At 41.5% G+C, this 24,935-nt stretch overlaps 1 protein-coding gene across 2 annotated transcripts in view; it reads right to left on the bottom strand.

Moving 5' to 3' along the window:
* Nucleotides 1-11,271: 11,271 nt before the first annotated feature.
* Nucleotides 11,272-24,935, bottom strand: part of PHF6 (PHD finger protein 6) — a 46,831-nt gene continuing 33,167 nt past the window's right edge. The window contains exons 9-11 of one of the 2 annotated variants that reach the window (XM_080795460.1): nucleotides 22,445-22,578; nucleotides 14,783-14,912; nucleotides 11,272-14,454 (exon numbers count right to left, since the gene is read on the bottom strand). In XM_080795460.1, coding sequence (XP_080651586.1) covers nucleotides 14,783-14,912; nucleotides 22,445-22,578 — 264 coding nt within the window. In that variant the 3' untranslated portion in view covers nucleotides 11,272-14,454. The remainder of the gene's footprint in view (nucleotides 14,455-14,782; nucleotides 14,913-22,444; nucleotides 22,579-24,935) is intronic. The other variant, XM_080795461.1, reaches the window with a different exon arrangement.

Genomic DNA, 24,935 nt, shown 5'->3' with positions numbered 1-24,935 from the left:
CGTTTCTCGAAGGGCACTGGCCAGTTACTCTGTAGAATATCCCTTGGTTTGGGTTTGTCTGATGTTACCACATGACGGAATTTCAGGTGTTCCATTTTGGACCAGAAACACAACAGTGACAATGGTGTGTTTCTCTATTAGGAGGCACAGGCTTGTCAATTTGTCCCTTTAAAAAAAAAAAAGATTTTATTTATTTCTTTGACAGAGAGAGACGTAGCGAGAGAGAGAACACAAGCAGGGAGAGTGGGAGAGGGAGAAGCAGGCTTCACGCTGAGCAGAGAGCCTGATGCGGGGCTCCATCCCAGGACCCTGGGATCATGACCTGAGCCAAACACAGACACTTAACGACTGAGCCACCCGGGTGCCCCAGTTTGTTCCATTATTGATGCTAAGTTGGATCACTCAGTTAAGGCAGTGTCTGCCACATTTCTTCACTATACACTGTTTTCCTCCTTGTAATTAATAAGGATCATGGGGCAGGCTGCTTGGAGACTGAACTATTCTGTTCCCCATCAAACTTCCACTGACTCATTCTGGTATCCATTGGTGATTCTGAACTGTAACAGTTCTTACTGGGATGTTTGTCAAATGTTGCTCTTTCCATTAATATCATTCCTTCTTCACTTATTTAAATTATTTAAATCACTGCAGACCCAGGCATTTTATCCTGTAGGTAGTGATCCATCAGTAGCATTAATTACTTTTGTGCTCAGAAGTTGGCTCTTGGGAATCCCTTTGTGTTGGTTCCTGTGTCTTTGTGGTTATTTTCCCATCATTCTTGGAGCACTTTCTTAATTTCTGGCACCACAAGATACACCAGGCTCATCTTGTACTTTTCCTGTCCTAGCCTTGGAATTGGCTGTTTTTCCAAAAAGCCTTGGTTCTACTCATTGGAAAGCAGTATTAGAAATAGGAGAAAATACTAGTATTAGAAACTAAGCTCTGGGCATTAGGTTATAACATTTCTTTTCTTTTCTTTTTTGTATTCCAGGAAGACATTTACTGTTTGCTGAATTAGAAATCTAGTGGAAAAGAGTCCCAGGCTTTGAGTGCTCAAAGACATGATCCAGAAGTCAAGCCTTTCTTCCCATTCTATTATGCCCTTCTCGGGTTTGTTCCCTCTTGGTCACAAGATGTCTCCTGCAGCTCCAGACACAAGATTCAAAGCACAACAGGAGGGAAGAGGGCTCCCCAAGACCCTATTTCTACAACTCGCTAACAAGGAAGAAAAGTCTTTCTCATATACCCCCCTGTAATCTAGATGGCCAAAACCTGTGTCACACTTACTTCTCTCTAGACCAGTCAGTGGTCAGTGGGAATTAGTTCAGACTGGGCACGTTGTCCACTGAACAAGACCCAGGGTTCTGTTAGCAAAGAAAAGAAGGTGGGGGAAAGGACTGTTGGAAAGAAAATTTAGAATGTCTGCCACAACAACTTTTAGACATTCTCACCAAAGTATCTAACCAATGTATATCTGAAAGAAAACAGTGATTCCATTGCACCAAAATGACAAACACCAATATTTTAGTACAGTGTGTTCTCTCGAAATTGAGTATTTAAGGAGCATTTCCTTTTTTAAAAAATATTCTATTTATTTATTTGACAGAGAGAGATTAAGGAGCATTTCCTAAGAAATTGCTAACTGTAAGACATTGTGCTAGGGATATCAGTGGGCATAAAGATGAATAACAAATGGTCCCTGTCCTGCCTCAATATAGTCACTCCAGAAGAGACAGGATAGATCTAGTGAGGGTTCTCAACCCTGGTGGCACATTCCAGTCACTTGGGAAGCTTGTAAAATTCTGGCTCCGGGGCCAAGCCCTAAAACAATGAAATGAAACCCTTACAGGCAAAGCTGGGTCAAAGGTTAAAGCTCCAGAGTGGGGAGGATGCGGAGAAAGGGGAACCCTCTTGCACTGTTGGTGGGAATGCAAGCTGGTACACCCACTCTGGAAAACTGTATGGAGGGTCCTCAAAAAATTGACAATATAGGGGCACCTGGGTGGCTCAGTGAGTTAAAGCCTCTGCCTTCAGCTCGGGTCATGATCCCAGGGTCCTGGGATCGAGCCCCGCATCGGGCTCTCTGCTCAGAGGGAAGCCTGCTTCCCTTCCTCTCTCTCTGCCTGCCTCTCTGCCTACTTGTGATCTCTGTCTGTCAAATAAATAAATAAAAATCTTTTAAAAAAATTGACAATAGAGCTACCCTACAACCCAGCAATTGCACTACTGGGTATTTATCCCAAAGATACAAATGCAGTGAAAACAAGGGGCACGTGCACCCCAGTGTTCATAGCAGCAATGGCCACAATCGCTAAACTGTGGAAGGAGCCGAGATGCCCTTCAACAGATGAATGGATAAAGAAGATGTGGTCCATATACACAGTGGTATATTACCCAGCCATCAGAAAGGATGAATACCCAACTTTTGCATCAGCATGGATGGGACTGGAGGGGATTATGCTGAGTGAAATAAGTCAAGCAGAGAAAAACAATCATATGCTTTCACGCATACGTGGAACATAAGGAATAGCGTGGAGGACCATAGGGGAAGGGAGGGAAATCCAAAGGGGGAGAAATCAGAGAGGGAGAAGAACCATGAGAGACTATGGACCCCAAGAAACAATCTGGGGCTTTCAGAGGGGAGGAGGGTGGGGGTAGGGGTAACAGGGTGATGGGTATTGAGGAGGGCATGTGCTATGTAACGAGTGCCCTCCTTAATGCCCATCGCACATTTAACCCATCCCCCCGCTGCCCAACATCTCTTTCTAATGTTGCTCTTTCCTAGGATCAGGCACCAACTTCAGAATAATAAAACTGATGAGGTATTTTACACCAAAACCCATCCTTAGCTGTTCTCCTAGATGCCTGCTAGCACCTGACTCCCAGTGTGACCTCACAGGCAAAGGTGGGGAGGGGTGTGTGTTAGCAATAATTAGGTATAATAGGTAGGCTTCATGTATGTTTCATGAGATCAACAGTAAACTGTCTTGTAGTTTAGGCTCACAACACAGGGAAGGTTGTCAAGTCAAAGAAGCTCAAGTTATTTTAGGTTTACCTTTTACTACTATAGGAAATGGTATCTCTTCTCAAGCATTGTGGCGATAGCATTCATGTTCGTGGGTGTAAGGGCTAGTGAAGTGGCTGTTTTTGTTTTTAGGATTTTATTTATTTGTTTGGCAGAGGGAGAACCAGGCTCCCTGCTGAGCAGGAGCCCGATGTGGGACTCGATCCCGGAATCCTGGGATCGTGACCTGAGCCGAAGGCAGACGCTTCACTGACTGAGCCACCCAGGTGCCCTTAACTGTTGTGTTATAGGGATTCTAGCACACACTGTACAGGCCAGATTTTAACACCCTGAAGATTTCCCTGAGGCCTTCTCTGTTCATGAAACGTGTACCACTAGCTAGCTACAAGCGGGTCCTTTCCCTCGTGTACTGTTCCCTGCTAAGGCGTTCGGCTCACCTCCATTCTGATACTGTTGGTTATCCTAAGGAACCACTAGAACAATTTCGTCTTTCCGTAGATGGTCTCTGCTCTCCCTTTGGGCTTGCACAAAGATCCCTGCTGTGATTTAAGTAGAGCTGTGCTATCCAATATGGCGGCCACTAACTACATGTGGCCATTAGTCTACATTTAAATGAATTACAGTTAAATAAAACATTTGGTTCCTCAGTCCTCCTAGCCACATTTCAAATGCTCAGTAGCCACTTGTAGCTGGTGGCTGTTGTGTTAGCCCGCATGGACGGCCGGAGAACATTTCCATCGTTGTAGAAAGAGTGGGACTTCCAGGAGGAATGACAAAGAACAGGGAGAGCTCTACTAGAAGCTGATTTCTCTGTAAGCTGATACGGCTACGAGGGGCCCAAGACTGACAGACTTTTCCAGTATACCAAAGACTCAGGACTTCTAGGATTATCTTAGCCCAGAGTCGGAAGACTTCATGAGGGTAGACTGCTGGGACTCCTGGGTGGCTCAGTCGGTTAAGTGTCTGCCTTCGGCTTGGGTCATGATCTCAGGGTCCTGGGATCGAGCGCCGCATCCAGCTCTCTACTCAGTGGTGAGTCTGCTTCTCCCTTTCCCTCTGTGATCTCTCGCTCTTGCTCTCAAATAAATAAAATCTTTTAAAAAAGTTTATTTAAAAAAAAGTAGATTGCTACTCTAAGTAGAAAACAAAGTAGGACAGAGTAAAACTGATGAGAAATCAAGTCGCAGTTGTCTTAGATCAGAATTGTTCTGAATGTTCTTTGTGGCCAGCATAGCCAGAGCCCCCTTTCTCTTTTCTCTCTCCCAGCCCTCAGTTTAGCAGGCTGTATCGATGCTATTAAGGTAAATGCATTCGCTCAAAGTTCATTACCAGTGGACTCCCAGCCTTAATTTCTAAACCAATAGTGTAACTCCTTCTTTGACTGTTAATGCCATTTCAATTACCTGATTTGTGGAGGGGTGCTTTTAAAGAAAACCTTGTAGGGGCGCCTGGGTGGCTTAGTCAGTTAAGCATCTGCTTTCGGCCCAGGTCAAGATCCTGGAGTCCTGGGATCAAGCCCAAGGTGTGTGTGGGGGGGGTCCCTGCTCAGCAGGGAGCCTGCTTCTCCCTCTCCCACTCCCCAGCACCCTGCTAATGCACATGCATGCTCTCTCTCTCAAATAAATAAAATCTTAATTTAAAAAAAAAGAAAATCTTGCAAGCAGGGAAATCAAAGCAGTATAGGGACAGGGAGGGAGCTGAGCAAGGATACGGCCTCAGGGAAAGTCTAGTCCTGGCCTGACTCACAGGGGAAACCAACCCCCCCCATACAAGGACTTTGTATCCTAGAATCACTGGCTACCTTGGGAAGGGGGAGGGCACCCTCCCAGGCTCCCACGAGGCAAGGGCAAGTAACCAGAGATGTCACAGGTAGAAATTACAAACCAAACAAGTGTGGGATGAGGGCACTAGCTGGTCAGGGAAGCAGGGCACCAACAGCACCTCCCACACCCGTGTCCATAGCTACGTGCCACAGCTGCCAGTGAAAATGAGTTACCATGGGGTTTTGTTCTGCTAGAAACATTTTCCTAATAGAGGAAGGCAGTTTAAAGGGATATTATTGCATTATCATGAATAGAAATGACTTTAATAATGACTTTCCGTGCTACGTAACTAAAACTAGGTCTCATTTCCACCATTTGTTAGAAATTTTTAAAGCAATTGACTGGGCAACAAATTAATGGAATTTTCATTCATTTTTGCTAGTAGCTATTGAGTAATAATTTGTTTAGCTGAACCCAGGTAACATTCTGAAATTTACGTGTATAGAAATGTTTCTACTCAGCTTTGTGTGTGGCCTTTTAAAGGCATACTATCTGATGGGTTTGTAAAAATTATTTTTATTTAGCAGTTGTATTTTATCTCCGTTTTGTATCTCTTAATATTCTTAAGTGTCTTTGGGGAGTTTAAATTAGTATAATACTAGATTAATAAGCATCTAGTTTTATACAGTGTACTAGAATTGCCTGAAATATATGCCTGTAACACATATAATACAGAGATGGTAATTATATGCAAGTGAGTGCTGACCTCGAGGTGATTTCAAAAACCTCAGGAACTTGTGTTTACATCCCTCCCCCCCCCCCCCCCCCCCCGCAGAAAACTGGAAATTTAGATAAGAATAGCAAACACTTAAGTTGCACTTACCATTAGAGAAATTTAAACACTGGAGGTTTGAAGACAATCGGGGAGTACTATTAAAAACTGAGGAGTCCAGGGGCGCCTGGGTGGCTCAGTCGCTTAAGTGTCCGACTCTTGATTTTGGCTCAGGTCATGCTCTCAGGGTCACGATTTTGAGGCCCACACGAGGCTCTACTCTCAGCAGGGAATCTGCTTGGAATTCTCTCTGGCTCCCTCTTGCACCCTCCCCCCCCCAATAAATCTTTTTTAAAAAAGAAATTTATCTTAAGGCTATAATCAGACAAGGGCAGAAAGCTATATGGATAAGAATGTTCATCTCAGGGCGCCTGGGTGGCTCAGGCGGTTAAGCGTCTGCCTTTGGCTCGGGTCATGATCCCAGGGTCCTGGGATGGGGCCCCACATCGGGCTCTCTGCTCAGCGGGGAGCCTGCTTCCTCCTCTCTCTCTGCCTGCCTCTCTGCCTACTTGTGATCTCTGTCTGTCAAATAAATAAATAAAATCTTTAAAAATAAAATAAAATTACTTGATTCTCTGACTTCCCTACTGTCTTCTTCCCTGTCATTTATTCCCTCTACCTGCTCTGCAAACAGGGGGTACTCCAGCAGAAAAGGTTAGCGATCACCCCGAGTACTGGGGAGGGAGAGAGTTCTCTCTGGGCCACTTGGTCCAAATACAGTTGATGCTCTTTCCTCCAGATTGTGGTTCCTTAGTGGCCTTTGGTGGCCTTCCTCTCTAGGCGACTTGAGCCAAATATAGCTCGTGCTCCTTCCTCCAGAGTGTGGTTCCCCTTCCCTCCCCATACCCTTCGGAAGGATGTCTTGGCTTACTCTCGTTCCCTGAGCTTGGACCGTCTTCAGGCTCCCTTAATAACGGCTGCTATTTCTGCTGGTATGCCTGACGTTAGATTTTTTCCCCAAAATTACAGAAAAGCGGCAATAACAGTGCAAAGAGCTCCTGCAAACCATCCACCAAGATTCATCAACATGTGGTATCGTGCTCCATTTGCTTTCTCTCTCTCTCTCACTCACTCTCTTCTTTTTTCCGAACCAGGTAAAAGGCAGACATGACACCTTTACTCCTAAACACATCGGTATCTGTTTTTTTTAAGAATAAGACTATTCTCCTATAACCACAATGATCAAAATCAGGACATTGCCATTGCCATCATAGTATGAAGTATGAATCTTCAGTCCATGTTTACATTTAGTCAGTCGTCCCCAAAATGTCCTGCACACCAATAATTCTTTTTTGCTGAACCAGTCCCCAATGTCAGGATCCCACATTACTTTCAGTCGTCACATCTCTTTATTGCCTTTAACGTGGGACCGTTCTTCAGGCTTTCTTCGATCTTCAAGACATTCAAGACAAGTACAGGCCAGCTGTTCTCTAGAATATTCTTTAACCTGGGGTTCTCTGCTGTTTCTTCATCATCAGATCGGCACTGTTTGCAACAGCGAGGTAACAGCAACAACAAAAGTCGGAAACTTAACGATCTAAGGATAGGAAAATGGCTAAACTAGGACAGATCCACAAAATGCACTATTAGGCAACTAATAAGAATGATAGAATTTATGTACTGAACTGTGAAGATACTTCCTATTTTTAGGTGGGAAAAAAGCAGAATACAACTTAGGTATAAAATGCGCCCTTTTTTTAAAGATTTTATTTATTTATTTGACAGAGAGAGATCACAAGTAGGCAGAGAGGCAGGCAGAGAGAGAGGAAGGGAAGCAGGCTCCCTGCCGAGCAGAGAGCCCGATGCAGGGCTTGATCCCAGGACCCTGAGATCATGACCTGAGCCGAAGGCAGAGGCTTTAACCCACTGAGCCACCCAGGCGCCCAAAATGCACCCATTTTGTGTGATTACATATATGCACAGACATGTTTGAAGATTTTACAAAAAATATAATGGTGGCCTTATGGTTCATAAGATTAGGGGAGATTTGAAATTTTTATTTTTACTTCTCTGTATTTTCTAATTTGGATTCAGTGACCATTAATTCATGTGCAAGTGGTGAAAATACAAAAAAAAAAAACTTTTCAAAGAGATGGGATAGCATTACTTTTATATATGGAGGCTCAGGTGTGGCAGGCAAGGGGACTAGCTGATGAAAGGATTTCCAATCTCCGCCCTGTCATCTAATGTGTTACTCTTATTCTTGGGTTATCTGCAACATAACCACATGACAGTGCTTGGACAGTTAGGGACATGACAGTCAAGAAGTCACGGAAAGAAGAACTGAAGAGGACCGACGGGCTTTAGCAACGGCCCCTGGTGGACTTTGCTGGAACAGTGTCTGTGTAGTTGAGAAAGTGAGTTCAGTGAAGCTGAGGACTAAGTCATAAAAATAGGGAAGCAGAGGCATCGAGTGGGGGCTCAGCGCTCAAGAAAATTATTTGCGAAGAGGAGAGAAATAAGGTAAAACTAGAAGGGAACACAGGAACGAGGGCCAGCGTGTCAGGGGGATGGGGAAGTCTCGAGTCTGTTCTCTCCTTTAATCCTCACAAGTCTATGCATGGAGTACTATTTTTTTTAGATTTTATTATTTATTTGAGCGAGAGAGAGAGCGAGCGAGCGAGTGAGCATGAGAGGAGAGAGGTCAGCCGGAGAAGCAGACTCCCGATGTGGAGCCCGATGTGGGACTGGATCCTAAGACTCTGGGATCATGACCTGAGCCGAAGGCAGTCGCGCAACCAACCGAGCCACCCGGGCATCCCATGGAGTACTATTTTTATGGGCATTTTAAAGATAACATCATGGGGGTGGAGATCCAGTAACTTAATCAAGGTTACACAGAATCCCAGCCAAGGCCACCCATACCTAGAGTCCATACACTTACGTCTGTAATAGGTTCTAGGTATAAAAGGAAAGACAAGTAAAAAGGATCGCAGAGTGATGTGGAGAACCTGAGACGAAACCCCAGTGTACGTGGTGGCATGAGTCTGCAGCGTATGTGGTGGCGATCTCTAGTGGGTCCCCTTCCCCGATGGAACAGGAGAAGGAACTCTAGGCACAGGGACGTGAAAGGGCAGATGAGGATCGAGGAGTGGCAAGTCGTGGCCAGCGATGTCTATTAAGCATCTCATGCGGACTGAGTAGGAAAGGAAGCGAGGCCAAAAACTGCCCCCAAAGAAAACGGAGGAACAAAGAGTCTGATGAACAAGGGTGCAGAGTGGACACGGAAGTTAGGATTCTGAGCAAAAGGTGAAAGAGAAAAACAAAACACCAGGTAAAATCAAAACTAGTTTATCAGCCGGGAGACTATGGAGAGGATGGATCCAAGAGACAGAACGAATGACGGGTCCTGAGGAACTTCGCAGGCAGACGTGGAGAGGCAATCAGACCGGGTGCGGCCCTAGAGACGGATGGTGTCATTAACAAAGAGATGAAATTCCGGTCAGGACAACTGAGTTTGGGACTCATGCCGGAGTAGCCTGCAGACTGGGCGCAAGTGCTCAGGAGGACAGTGGAGACTATTTGGTGGGTGGAGCCAGCTGTGGACGAGGATGGGGACTCTGCAGCAGACCATGGTGGAAAGGAGAACAGCGCAGGCGGCAGAGACCAGAACGCTGCCTTCGGTCAGGGCTGGGGAGAAGGGCTGGGGAAGGAGTCGTCCTGAAGGCGTGGTACACATCATGGGAGTGAAGGTACGAGGGTTTCCAGGAGAGCATCAAAGGAAGAAAAGAATAAAGATGTGAAATGTTCCAAGTTTTGTGCCGATCTTTCTAGGAAATGACCTAGAGTTGGCTGCATTTCCAAGTTTCATGGAATGAAGGGACCCCAGTTACGAAATAGACCTCTCTCTCCTACCCTGCCTCTTCCCGAGCAAGAATGAGCATCTGTCAAGGCTTTCCCTTAAGCAACATATGTTTTTTTTTAACCCTTCTCCCTGTGTCCCCGTCGCCAGCCCCTGCATACTGGATAGCTGCCCTAAGCCGTTTGGGCACCTGGGACAGGGTGAAATGCTTAAGGACAACTCCTCTAAGGGAGGTCCGGAATGACGGTTGTGTTTGAGGATAATGCCAAAATTCCAGCTCTCTGATCTGCAAACTGTCAGAAACTGCTTATCTTTTGTGCTTGCTCTCTAACCGAGAACATGTGAAACCAGGATCCCAAGAATGACTGCTTCCTGGTAATACTAAATCAATACTAAATATTGAACATAGGCCTACTTGGGCTTAAGGATCAGGAACATTTGAAAATAAGCCTTTGTGTTAAATTGTCTGGCTAACTTCTGAAATGAAAGTAACGGCAGTCTCTGTGACCACTGAAGTTCAAAGTTTTAAGAACTCATGGAGTCAGGGTGTTTTCTTACCCCTCTTTACAGACGTCATTATTTCATAAACATATGAGAAATGAGTGGAGGGAAACATGATCAAAGGTTCTGTTACTGGTAAAACATTAAAGAATTATTTTTATAGGTTATGCATCTGACTGAAATCTTTTTTAAAAAAAATGGCTCTTTGACTAATGTCATAAGTACCTAATTAGCACAAGTCGATTTTGAGAATTAGAAAAAACTACTTTTCAGGTGGCACCGATCATCCCTGACTACATTCAATTTATTCTTTCTTAGAAACTGGTAGGTTGACTGAGCAGCATAACCAAATATTTGTGTTATTTTTGCCAACAGTTTATTTTTAGACATGCAGGTAACTGTTGCTTGAAACTCTTAAATGAAAGCAATCATTCTTTAGCAAATGAGCTAAAAGCATGATATATACATCAAGCCCATTTTTCTGGCTTGTCTTAGATTTTTTATGCATACAAGGACAAAACAACTAGTCAAAAAGTGAAAAGTACAAATGGCTTCCTCTTGTTTTTACGCAATTGACCAGTTGTTAGACACAAGGATGGGGTTCTGAGTTCAAGCTCCACCTTGGGTGTAGGGATTACTTAAAAATAATTTTTTTTAGATACAATCTTAAATTAAAAAAAAAACCAAAATGAAACTAGGTAATATATTTTAAGCACACGCATTCACACGCACATGCACACGCACCGAGCACTACTAGGTAATGTCTGCAGTCAGGCACGCCGTCCCACAGTTCTGGCGTTAATCAGAAGCTGTTCCGTAATTTGTTTTCCTCTCGAGTAGGAATGCCGGCGAGGACTTTTCTGTATGGAATGAGCACATTCCACTAACTGAAAACTGATTTCTGCCCTGGCTACACCTACCTCACTGTATGAGCGCGCTACTAGAAGTCAGCTGTCCGTGATAAAGGGGGGACATTTAAATCTGTAAGTTGGAATCCCTATTACCAAGCAGATAAACCACACTAGGAGTTTTGGGTTATTTTTCAAAATCACCTTCTACCTAGGTTCCGGAGGACCCAGTTGAAGCCAGGGTTCTCCCTGAATCACGTAATAATAAAAGCAGCGAGGAGTCACGCACTTCTGCTGTACCTGGGAGACTGCCGGTTCTCTCCATGGCGAAACCTCTGTGCTGTGACACCTTGAACTGGACTCGAATGCACTTTTTGACGACCAGTTCCTAAGCCAACTAGGCGTCTCGTCTCGAAGACTAAAGGGAGCACCGTCCTACTGCCGCTGCGCGTAAGTGTCATTAGACCCTCTCACAAAAAAAGACAAGCGTACAAACGTGAAAGTCGTAACTCATTTATTGAATGAATAGTATATGCAAGGATACCAATAAAAGGAAACTAATACTACAAACTACCATTTTGAAAATAAAGCCAATATAACAGGAACAAAATATACATAACATGAGAGGAATGTTTGATTTTGACCCATAATGCATTCCTTATCTTTACAACGAACCTAAATGCCTGTTAGAACAAAACTGCATACCTTGGTCTAACCTTTAGTGCTTTTCAAAAAAGCAACAACATTCTAGAACACTTTTCTTTTTCTTTGAGATATTTAAGATTCACACATTTGTTCAAGTACATAGATTCTGATTCAACAGTAGATCTACATAGCTTGTTACTCTCTTAATATCTTGAGTAGCATGTACTCCTGAGCAAGTACTATCTGAAATTCTAAAATTGCTGATCTTTGAAATAAAATCTATTTCAGCTGTGGGTTTTTAATAAATTGAGATGAAAGTAAAATTCACACCCCCGCCCCCCCTCCCCCCAGGAACAAAGAGCTCTTATTAAAGTATAGAAACTCAAGTCTATCTTTCTACGCTAAAGAACATTTCTTACTAACAGTTCTGGTAAGGCAATAAATGCTCCAGAATAATCTTCAATATACGCTTGCAAAGATTACACTGTTGAATATCAATAACGAAAACAGAACAAAAAAGAAGAGGGGGAAAAAAAAGGAAAGAAAGAAAAGACGCTCCGAAATTTCAAGCTAAAATATGCGTAAAAGACAGTCATGGCAGTATTTTTTGAAAGGATGTACATGTTATATACTTATCAAATAATGTCATGCTTATTAAAACTACAGTTAAGGACTTAAGAGATGAACAGTAAATACACTGCTGAGGTCCATTTTCCTAAATATTCATACCACAATGTAATTACTACCCAGAAGATGATGACGCTACTTGGGAACATAAGTACTGTACAATTTTTACATTGTAAGGCACTTTTTACTCAGCATGTGACAAAAACATGGATGGAGAATCAAAGTATTGGAGGTTTACAACCAAAGGTGATTTTTCATGTGACTTCAGTTTACATCTCAACTTTGAATGAAAGACTGTTTAGCCAATCACACCACAGTGAGAAAAACAGGTAGCCAGCCACTTAATTCTAGCCAACCAAAAGGTAAAGTGCTATTCTGGTTGCTAGTGGCAGAGAAAGGGGTGAAGACACCCATACAAATTGACACACTTGATTACATAACAAATCCATCGACTAACAACTACAGTATGTGAAGTCTATGATATGATCATTGGCTGGCCACGATTACCCCAGCACCTTCCATTTTTCCTAAAAACATAATTACAGTAGTTGTCCGAAAATGAAGGTGCCCTACTGTTCTGCGGGTAACTCTATGGCACACAATGTAAAAATGATCAAGACACAGTGATTCGAAGATTTAAAAATAACAGGTTTCAAGCTGTTGTAAGGAAATAAAGTACAGATCCTTTGGGAAAAGTCACATAGCTTGGTAAACAAACATCTAGATCTGTCGTTGCACTTCAAGTCATGGTGAATTTTGAAAATTCATCACATACACACACACACAAAAACCCAATGGCATATTTAGAGAAAAAGAGAAAAACATATAGGGCAACCCCACTAAAGCTAGTTTCCTTCTAAAAATAATAAAAGATGGTTAAAATAAAGCAATCATTGAGTCCCTTGATTGAAGTGAATGTGTGAATAACACACTTGACAAATGTGACCATAAGGGACTAGCAGTTAAAAAAAAATCAGTCATTAAGCACAGTGTAATTTTCCACCTGTTAATATTTTAAAAACGCTTCTCCATAAGCTGCAGAATATCATGATGTACAGTCAAGTTAACATATTATTTCTTATTTGCTAATTTGCTTTAATGTGGTAGGTTAACGAAGAATTCAGAAATCAGAGTCCCTACCCTTGGTACTGAGGTGCTATGGTAATATTAGGCAGACCACAACTAAAGTTTTTTGGTTTTGCCATAAAGAAATACATAAATGTGCTTCAGCAGGTAAGTGGAAGAAAATATCCCTAGCTGGAAATACCAGTGTGAAAATCCTTTCTAAACAGCTGCGTTCTTAGGCTTCGATAAACAACTCTGATGATCAAGAAAACACCACCCAGCCCTACCAGGAAAAAACAAAACAAAACAAAACAAAACACGTAGGGCACCGAAAGCCTAGTCAACAGATAAGCAAAGCAATGCATGAAAACATGAGAAGTATTAAATAATTTTTTAAAAAATAGTGGTCACAAAATGAAAAATAAATACTGTTTTATGCAGACTTTTTTTTTTTTATTCCAACAGCGGCTGAGACCTCCTCGTGTACTTTGGGCCAATATATGAAGTGTTCCACACCACACGGCACCTGAGAGAAACCAGTTTCAGACATGGTGGCTGAAGTCCTTCGTGAGTGGTAACCCTTTCAATCTTAAAGAGGTTTAATTTGCTGCTGCCAAATCTTAGTTTAAACTTGAAAGGATCCAATCATTTTGCTAGAAGCTCTTTGTAGGACATGATAAGAGAAGAGGTTTACTGTCAAGGGAATTTTGGCGTAAGCACCGGAGCTCACAACTTAACATCGCCAGTCGCCCGAGTGCATGCTGGTCAGTGAGAACAACTTTAACAGGAACAAAATAAAAAGCTTTAGCACACTTCTTGGAAGAGATTTTTTTAGCATGTGCTGTCAAAGCCAAGAGAAAAAGAAGGTTCTCTTCATTTCTAGCCTCCGTGGCTTGAGTGTGGAAAAAAAAGAAAATCACAAATTCCCATGTGTTGCCACCAGAGGCATGTTACTGTAAAGTGAAATTTGCTTATGCTTTCCCTTGAGTATGAGTCCACTAAACAAACTTAGACACTCTAAACAGTAGAACTTTTGTTCAGTCCAGAAATATAGCTTACTTCATTTCAATGTCTGCTTTAACTGTTGACACTATACACAGGGTTAATAGTGTTTCGATTGCTTCCCAGAAACTGCAAACTACAGCTAGTAATATCAACATGTCAAATTCTGCCATCTAGTGAAGGCTCATAAAACAAACAAGACGTTTTTAGGCAGTTCAATGAAGGATCTAAGAGTTGGGCAGTAAAAAGTGACAAACCCTTTTTGATTTTAGAAAACAGTGAAAAAAGAATAGTAGTTATGGATGTCTTATTCATTCCCAGTTTTCTAACTCTGTCCCATGAACCTGTTTAAAAGATGATAAAAAATTGTAAAATATGATGTTTGAGGGGAACACAATAAATATCAAGTTACTGAGGAGCAAGAACATCTTACTGGTTCGACATTACAGCTACGCTGATTGATAAAGCGGATCGCTTGTTTTTAGTTACAAAATCAGCTAGTTAAGAAAAAAAAACTATGCAAGCCTACACAATCCTTTAGCATTCTAGTAACATGCTGAACTAAACATAATAGCATTAAAAAATCATACTGCATATACCATTACTCCGACAACGTATTTATCAGCGAGTACTGTATCCCGACAACAGATCCGACATAAGTAACGTTCATACCTAGTTTCCATTAAGTTGCTGCTGAGTTAGTTGCTGCTGGTCAATTTCTACTTTTCCCCGGCTTTTACTCTCTCGTTCCTCATCTTCTTCATCTCTTTCATCATTCCCACTATGATTTTTACAGTACAGTCTACAATGAGGAAAGATAAAAATCTCAAAATGTTTTCTCGCTGTTGATGAGAATATATTCGTGCCACTAGTAGATGAGGTCGGTGCCCACTTAAAATAGCTATGCTTTTTAAAAATGCTACAATTAGTTACAGGTCGTCCATTTCTACCTGAATGATAGGAAAGCACACTATTAATGAGATCATAAAAAGTTCATCTGAAATAAAACCTGTGGTTTAGGATAAAAGTTGTCATGTATGCCCAAAGATATAGACATTTCTCATTTTACGCATTGAGATTAAAAATAAAGCTTCCAGCCTACTTGAACATATAAACTTGCAGGTATGTCGACGAATAGTCCAATTCTGCGTTTTAGATACAGAATTCAAAAGCACATTTTAGGACATAATATAAACTCTATAGATACTGCTGCTTTCTGCTCGTATTACATGAAACACTTTTATTCAAACTCCCCAGTGTCATTTCATCATTAGTGTCCCGGCCCTTCATGAGCGCCCTATTTTTATTCATTCATTCATTCATTTATTTGGCTCGGTCTCTCTTGATCTAGACTGGCTCCTCCCAACTTCTTTTTTCCCCATGACACTGACTTTTTGGGAAAAGTTAGACCAGCTACCTTTTCAACTGTACCATTCTGGATTTGTCTAACTGTGGGACTGTTTCATTTGGTTCTCTCTTACCCCGTATTTCCTATAAACTGGAAATAAGGTCTAAGGGTTTAGTTAACTCTAGGTTCAACTTTTCCTTGTGAGTCCGGGATATTTGATAGGGGACCCTGCACACTTCAGGAGGCATGTTAATTTCAGAATGCCCCACTATTAGTGATGCTATTGGATCATTTGGTTAAAGTGGTGGTGATAGCCAGACTTCCCCATTGTACAAGTAGGTTTTCCCCCTTTAAAATCAGCAAATAACCTCTGGAGTGGTTCGACATCAGGCTATTCTGACAACCTTTTATGTGGGTATATACACTGTTTATTTGGCATTCATTGTTTTTAATAAAAAAAGCAATGCGCGTTATTTAGGACAAGGGCGTAGGTAGGCCAATTAATGTATATGTACCAATATGTGTTTTATAGTTAACCACCCCACCGTAATCAATGGGTGAGCTGACCATCAGCTCAGTTCTAGGTCAATTTATATATATCATGACAGGATGGAACAAGGCTTTAAACATGTTCAGTGGGTGCCCTCTTGTGGTCAGCAATAGGTAAGACAGTCATATACGAATTCTGACACAAAAGACCTAAAACTAGGTTTAACATGAAGAGTTTCTAACGTGTGAGTAGAATAAAAGGTAGGGAGGGGGGTGGGGAGCAACAATAACAACTGACTTCCAACCTAATTTTACTTATTTTTTATTTTTAAAACATTTTCAATTATTTCCAAAGAACTATGGAGAATCTGTATTCTTCAAATGCAACATGTTGGCAACCACTTAAAAATAAACCAACAGCCTGAGTTCAAATATCAGGAGTGAATTCCTTTATAGTGTACCTATAAAGTGTCTTCCTCCAAAGTATAACCTGAATTAAGCCTTTGAGCCAACTTGTAAATTACACGGTAGAGGAACAAGGTGAACGCATCATGAAAGGACAAAAAAATAAATCTAGAATGTGGGGTTTTCACAAGACGACTTATCAGGGTTCTGCAACAATAGGGGGAAAGGCGGGATGGAGTGGGGATTGCTCTATTTTGAGAGACTTACGAGACATATTCATTAAATGCAGTGTAGGGGCCTTGTATGTATTGAGATTTGAAGAAATCGGGTCTGGAAAGGCATTTCCAAGACAGCTGGGGAAATGTGAACGTGGACTTGGGAGATGACACTAAGAACTTCCTGCTGATTTTACAAAGTGTGGTAATGGCATAGTGATACTGATGGATGTAGGGATACACCGACAAGAGGTGTGGGATTCTGCTTCAACAGAAAGAAAAAACAGTAGATGAAAGCAAGTGTGGCAGTAACTCGGGAGCTGCTGAGATGGGGAGCAGCTACAGTATCCTATTATTGTATACTTTTGAAAACTTTAGTTGTTAAAACAGATTTTAATCTTTTTATGGCATCATTTTTCACTCCCATAGGCCCATTACGTGTCCTTTGCCAATCCAGACACCAAGAGCACAGGTGACATCCTGTCAAACAAGATCCCTGTCACATAATTTACTTTTTTATGGTGGGGGACTCACTTTTTAAACATACATATTTTAAAAATTTTAGTAATACAACAGAGACAATAAAACAGGATAAGCAGAAAAACTATGTAAGGAATCTTCCCTCACCTTCTTAAGGAACAAATACATTTAATCTAATGAATAGATTAATGTAATAATTTAATGAGCCAGTAAAGAAGGAAAGCCACATGCAGGAGAGGGAAGCCCCTTCATTCAGAAGTATTTCTCCTTGCATTTCCTCTTTGTGTGTTCTTCTCTCCCTGAACTACTTGCACACGGACTCATTTGAACTCAACAGTCTCTATGAACAAAATCTGGAATCCGCACCATAAGCAAGATTTCAGAAACAAATTTCAATGCGAAAAAATAAAGAGTAATTCAAATCACTGTGGATCCTGGTGCAAATATTTTCTTTAGAGACGGTCACTGCGACGTGGTTTCTTAATAGCTAAAGATTAAAAACCATCTGATTGTCTAAAAAAGGAACTGATTACACTGATAGACCTGTACAATGGAATACTATGCAACCATTAAAATGGTGATATAAAACTGTTTAATGTCACAGAAAAATGTCTCAGGTATAGCAAGTGGAAGACAGATTACAAAAGCGTATATAAGATCTTTTTATGAGTAAATGCGCACACACAATCATATATGTGTCTAGAAAATATTCTGAAAGATTTAAAATTCTCTCTGCTGGTAGAATTGAAGTTCACATTAGGCTTTTTCCCCTTATCTTTATTTTCCACTTTTTTTCCCCCCAAAGCGAAAATGGGTAAATATTACAGTATGTAAATGAAGCTGAAATTTAAATACAAGAATTTTCCACATACCTGATTCTAGATGTTCAGCATGGGCCTGTTTTTAAATCTTAATGCCACTTTAAATAACGATTGCTTATAAAAATATTCAGCCACTGAACTATATAAATATAAAACTGCTGAACAGTAAGTTGTATAAAGAAAATTGCTTCTCTCCCATCCCCATGCAGTGAATGAGGTAACAACTGTTAAAGTACGTTTATGAACACAGACACGTATCTTGTACACGTGTGTTTTTTATATGCCAGAACAGATCACACAACTCGGTTGCTTCACCTTACTCGACCCCAGAACACCCTCCGTGACTCTCCACATGGATCGACTTCAGTCTTTCATTGTTGCATAGTATCCCATTAAATGCACCTACTAAAACTTGAGTCTCTTGATAGGCATTATTTTGGGCTTGATTTTTGCTGTTGTGGGTTAAAGGGTAAAAAAATTCTTTTCCCATTTCACCTTTGGTTAACTCTAGCTGTTATTCCCTTGGCAACTGCGCCGAAACTGGCATGGTGCGTCCGCTTCTTTACTGAGCCGCCCCTCCTTCCACCTGGTAGATGGTAGCGGGCTCAGGAGAATTCTGGCCCTGTGTGGTGTGACCTGAAAATGCCCTACGCCTAGACGACTATCCCGTAACAGGTGCTGGCTCAATGGGGTAGGCAGCTTTTAAGGCGGGGGGGGGGGGGAGGGGGGAATCCCCTGTGGCCCCACCCAATGTGAATCCAAACTTACTGGGCCTGCGCTGTACCGCACCAATCCCAGCACAGGTGCGTCAACAGGGTGCCCTAGCCCGTAGTGCAGCTATCCTTCAGGGGGCAACGGAACTGCCTGCACATACATCTTTGTGCTGTTTTCTGCTTCCCTGGCAGAAATCCCTACGACGCATACCAGTAGCAAAATACATTATTTTGTTAAAGGCGGTGGTCTCCAATGCTAAATTGCTCTCCTAAATTGTCAGTTACATTCTAATTCACTCTCAAATGCAAATACCAGGTCTCCAGGTGAATCCTACTCATCCTTGCCCATCAGATAGGCAAAAACTAGTAAGGTCTTGTTTAATTTGCATTTCTTTCATTACTAAGGGTGAGTGGCTTTTCACATGCTTATAACCCACGGCTAGTTCTCCCATAAACTGCCTTTTCATGTTCTTCACCCATTTTATACCCCCTAAACTGGGCTCTTTTTCTTAAGGATTTGGAGTTCTCTTCAGCCTAATTTTAATGTAGTCAAAAATTCCAAGTTTCCTAACACGTTTAGAAAGGTCATCTGTACTCAAGAGATTCTAGAAAAATTCTCCTACATTTTCTGTTTTACTTAGTGTTAGATTTTTAGCCCAACGAGGAGGTATTCCTGGGGTACAGTCTGAGGTAAGGATTCAAACTGTTTCCTAAATGGAGCCAACTATATAAACTGTACAGAGATCAGATACTGAATAATCAATTAATCCTGTCTCCACAGATCTAGAACCACCGAAATTACCCAACAAAGACATGGATCTGTTTCCTGTGATCTTTGCGCCAGTACCAGTTTTTTAATTACTGGGTGAGTGGGTTTGATATCTAACAGGTGATCCTCTTGATCTCATTAAACTTGTTCTTGGCTGCACATAATAAAGACTAGCCCACGACCCCAGTACCTACTTTCCCCCTCTTCCCTTGGTAGCACTGAAGCAGATTTGGGTAGCATTGTGCCCACCAGGGGTGCATTTCCGAGTCCCCACTGGATAGGTGACTGAATTCTGGCTAATGAGATGCTGAGCAGAAGTGTGTGTGGAACCTCCTGGAAGGAGGATTTTAAAACCCCGTCCGCTGGAGGAACTGCCACTTTGTCCTTCCGCTTTCCTTTGCTCCCACTTCCTCCTACTGCCTATGGAAGGACACCCCATGGATGAGAGAGCAGAAAGATGGTAATCCGGGTCTCTGACGACACAGAGAAGAGGCTAACGCATCTGGGCTGCTCTCCTTGAGACATCTTGCAGGGAGAAACAAATTTCTGTCTTGTTTAAGCCTCTAGTTCTTCCCTGTTCATAAGGGAACTTAATCATTACCAGTAGAAAATAATAACCCACTCACTCTTCTAGATAAAAATCATCAACATTTTATATTTCATCAGAATTGCACTCGATGTATAGATTAATATGAGAAGAATAGGTATCTTTCAGTGTTGAGTAACTTTTCATCAGGGAACATAATACATTTTACTATCCATTTGGGTCCCGTGTAAAACACTGTGGTTTTTTTTTTTTAAAGGTTCAACTTTGCTGTGCGAATGTCTGTGGGGAAGGGGTAGAGGGTGACATTTTTCCTTGCCATTTTCTAACTAGTTGTTACTGGAGCTGTTTTTAAAACTTCATCTCATAGTCAGCAACCTTACTGAGCTCTTATTAATTTTAGTAAATGGAGTTGGTCCCTTTGGATTTTCTTGGTAGACAATGACATCAATAACAAATATTGACAATTTTATTTTGCTCCTTCATGGTATTTATTAGACATTTTTCTTCCTTCTCTTGTTGCAGCGGCTTAACCCTCCAGAAGAACGCTGAAAAGTAACATTGGTAGTTGGCACCCTTCTCTGGTTCCTGATCTGAATGAAAGTGTATTGGTATAGTGGTTCTCAATTACGGATGAACTTGAGAATAACCTGGAGAGTCATCGAAAAACATGGTTTGGGCCTCAATCCACTGAGTTTAAAATCTCTGGGGCCCAGGCACGAACATTTTTAAAGACGGCCCTATCCACCCTCAGGTGGTTCGAGGCTCAGCCCTGGTTAAGAACCACTGTCCCTTTACTTTAACACTTCGCTACTGTCTTCTCATAAATGCTCCATCAGGACCCCCCGCTTCCCACGGGGACCCTTGGTACTGCACTTTAAAGTTCAGAAATGGGTCCTGAATGCTATGAAATGCCTTTTCACCATCCACCAGGAAGGTGATAGGATTTTTCTTTCTCTGTTAATGGCAATGGATCACATTAACAGATTTCCTAATTCTGGACAGTCTTCAATTTGAAGACAATTTAAAGACAATTTGTTAGAAGACAGCACTGCATTTGATGTTCTAACATTTTATTAGGACTTTGGTATATTATTTATAACAGTGAGATTGGTCTATAGCTTTCTTATTTGCTTTTGTTTTAAATGCTATCTTTATCAGGTTTGGTCTCCCAGTTATGCAAAGTTTTAAGGAATGAACCAAGTCTTTCACCTCTGCTATGCGCTGGACCTCTTTAAATAGTATTGGAATTCTCTGTTCCTTAAAGGCTTGATAGAACTCACTTGAAAAACAGCTCTGCCTTTATTATTAAACAGAGTTTGGCAAATTTTATAAGACAGCCCTCGCACCTCATCCAGTTACCCAAAGGCACGGCGGCTGTCTGTATAAACTACTTTGTATACAGGGCAGTAGGGTGTTTACTCATTGGCCTACTGCGTCCTGGGAATGTAAGGAAGTGCTTTACAACTCGCAAAGGCAAGTCGAAAAATCCACGGATCCCCACCAACTTCTTGTCATTCAAGCAAACAAATGGAACCATTATAGATGCGCACTGATATGAAAGACCCAGAAAACAGAGGGTAACATGTCATCCCAAATCTCCAAACCTTGTGCCTTCATCATAGGCGTAAGAGTGTCTCTGGCCTTCTGTCTTCACACATGCGCCCTCTTCTAAGCTACCACGAACCCTCACCTAGACCCTGAGCAGGAGCCTCCCAACTCACCTTCCCATCTGCACCCTTGCTTCTGTCCCACCTTCGGGTCTTGCGCGCGCTGTTCCTTCTGCCTAGGACACTGTCCCAATGCCCACCCTGACCTTCACCCAAGAAGATCAAGCTCTTCAGCTCAAGCTCTATTTCCTTAAGGAAATTCCTAAACACTCTGCAGTACAGACTATGAGTCAGGTCCTCCTTGCTGGCTGCTCTCGTAGTGCTTTGTAATGTATCCTTTCTAGCACTTAAGTAGATTGTAATTGTAGATTTATTTATGTGCTCATTTAATTAATATGTCTCTCCCACTAGACTACAGGCTTCATGGGAACATAGTCTGTGCCTCTACTGATCACTCTATTTTTTTTTAAAGATTTTATTTATTCATTTGACAGAGACACAAAGAGAGCGAGTGAGAGAGGGAACACAAGCAGAGGGAGCGGGAGAAGCAGGCTCCCTGCTGAGCAGGGAGCTTGATGCAGGGCTCATGCGGGGCTTGATCCCAGAATGGTGGGATCATGACCTGAGCCGAAGGCAGACGCTGAACTGTCTGAGCCACCCAGGTGCCCCCACTGATCACTCTCGTATGCCCAGCTCCCAGCACAAAACCTGGCATTTGGTAAGCATGATGCATACTGGCTGAATGAATGCAAATCCAGGGATGTGTAGTCAGAGGAAAACGCCAATGGTAGTACTTGCTTCTTTATATATAAGAGTCCTAAGTATTCTACGCTTGGCTAAATACCACCTAGGAATCATGACCAAGTAAACTAATGCCATCTATTTAAGGGCAATTACTTACTGACAAGTTTAGGCAAATGGACAATTGTTGTTCTCTTACTTGTAAATTCCTCGTGACATATTTTCAATGTATTTAGCTTTGTCTTGTACTCCACAGTGGTAATGGTAAGTCTTAACACAGGCTTTTATTTCACATCCAATAGTAGCACCGGGCTGACTGCAAAGTGTACATTTCTGTTTAAGGGAAGAGAAAGAATGATCATAAGCAGTATTTCAAAGTTTTTGCAACCTTATTTATTCTATTTTAGCCATATTTCAGCCACACATTCTAGTTTACAAGAAAACAGCCAGTTTTCTATGGAAAAACAGTACAGTGAACTTACTGTTTAGCAGATCTGTTAAATCATGCCGCAAGTTAAACCATACTTTGATAGACTTTCTGACATTAAGTCACTCCCTGATGCTTCCATTATTTACCTATACTAACCTTCGAAGATCTGACATCCAAACATAAATAAGACACTCCTCAATACCGCCAAACACAAAAGAATTAGATTCTGTTACTTTAGTGGTTGGCTTCTTCTGCTCCCTGGGACCAGTTCCTTTCCTGTGATGACTGAAGAATGAGAAGACAGGAAAGCAATTCCCCACCAAGAGGGATTGCTACCAAGTAGGTAAAAGGGCAGAGGGAGATTGAAGGGGCTGAAATCTTCGCAAGACATCGCGTCTTGGCCTCGGTCAGCCAGCCTTGCCTCAAGAATGCTCTGAGATTCAAAGGTGGTTGTTGACAAAAGGGTTTCACAGTCAAGTAAGTGTGAGGAATGCTAGTTTTAAACAGACTGCTTGACTGCAGAACTTCTCACAGCCTTTCTGCAAGAAGGAGGGTACAGTAAATAGTTCCCAAATTACTGAACTCCAGATGCCCTTATATTTTTGGACGGGTGGGGGAGCATCTTGACAGACTACTTTCCTTTGGAGCACACTTGGGAAAGTGCTAGTTTGGTGTTTACATGAACATTCAACCGGGCAGAGGTGAATGAGTTGACCAGGAGAATTGAACTGTTACACTAGTCACCTACTTGGACCGCAGCTGTATGACACGGTAACACTGCTTGGTACAGTAAGCTGAAGAGATTTTTCCCTTGTATTTTTTTAGTATTACACATTCTGATTTAAAGGAGTTTCATTTTTACAAGAGTAATCGAAGTATCAACACGGAACTGGATTTAAGTGGAACAGATCACATCAATGATCTTCACACCTTCAGAAATGCAGCTCCACAAAGAAAGGGGCATCTCTAATGGATTCAGATAAAGCTCACCAACATGGCAAACCACTAGATGAGACACTGAAGGGGAACTTCACAACAGAGGGGGAAGGGATTAGACTCACCACCTGAATCCAAGGATCAGACATTACGACTAGTTTGATGTGATAAAATATGGATGACAGAGTCCTACCTGTGGGTATTCTTACCCCCAAAAATCTTGACACTGAATCTAATCAAGCCTTTACATCTAACTTCCACTTAAAAGAAAATCTGGTGGATAGAGGGACAAGTTAAATGGCATCATGAATAAGCAGACAGACAGATACAACATATGGGACATGGGATATTGTCTACAGGACAATTCATTCATTTTCTTCAACAAGCCAATGGCATACGACAAAACAAAAACAGACACAACAAAGACAAGGAGAGAGGGAAATGCCCTAGGTTGTTACATCAAGGATACAGAACCACCAAATGCAATGTGTGATCCTCCTTTGGATACTGAGTCACACAAATTGACTTTAAAAAGGTACTTTTGAGACAACTGGGGAGATACAAATACGAACTGGGTATTAAGTAACACTGAGAACTCATTGTTAATTCATAAGGTGTAATGACATTGTGGTTAGGTAAGAAAATGTCCAACTTTGAGGAGATACATACTGAAATAATGTAGAGGTGAAATGATAGGAAGTCTCAGCTCTGCTTTAAAACACTTCAAGCAACAAGAATAAAAGGCAGAGATGAAGCAAGTGCCGCAAGTTCTTGATAACTGATGGGTCAAGGTGATGGACAGACGTGTGTTACTAGTCTTTCTAATTTTGAGATGTTTGAAAATTTTCAAAATAAAAAAATTTTAAATTCAGGTCATCTCTAGAGACAGTTGAGGTCTTAAAAGATTTAGCATTCCATTGACATTTTATAATATTTATCAACTGTAAAGGAGTAAGTAATCAATAAAGATGCCAATATTTCTTAAAGCTATTTATTAGTAATTCAGTATGTTTAAAAACATGAGACTTAGGCACAGTTTATAAAGAAAAACTTTAAAGCTATGGTAAACATTTTAAGAGACATAACTGTGTATGTGAACTTTAACTAAACAGAAGGCTCTGAAAAAAATCTTTTCCTTTTATTTGAAAAAAAAAAAAAAGAAAAAAATAATGAAGAACAACATGGGGAAGTTCCCAATGATCTATTAGGATTATGGAACTGTTCTTTAAGCAAGCTGAAATAATATTAACATTTTAAACTTAGTAAGGTGTGTCACATTCACATCTTCATTTATTTTATTAAAAGACTCTCAGATACCCTGAAA

Source organism: Martes martes (assembly GCF_963455335.1).
Source record: "Martes martes genome assembly, chromosome: X".
Taxonomy (NCBI): Eukaryota; Metazoa; Chordata; class Mammalia; order Carnivora; family Mustelidae; genus Martes; species Martes martes.
Note: the sequence above shows the minus strand (reverse complement) of the source record. Positions and strands in the feature narration are given on the sequence as shown.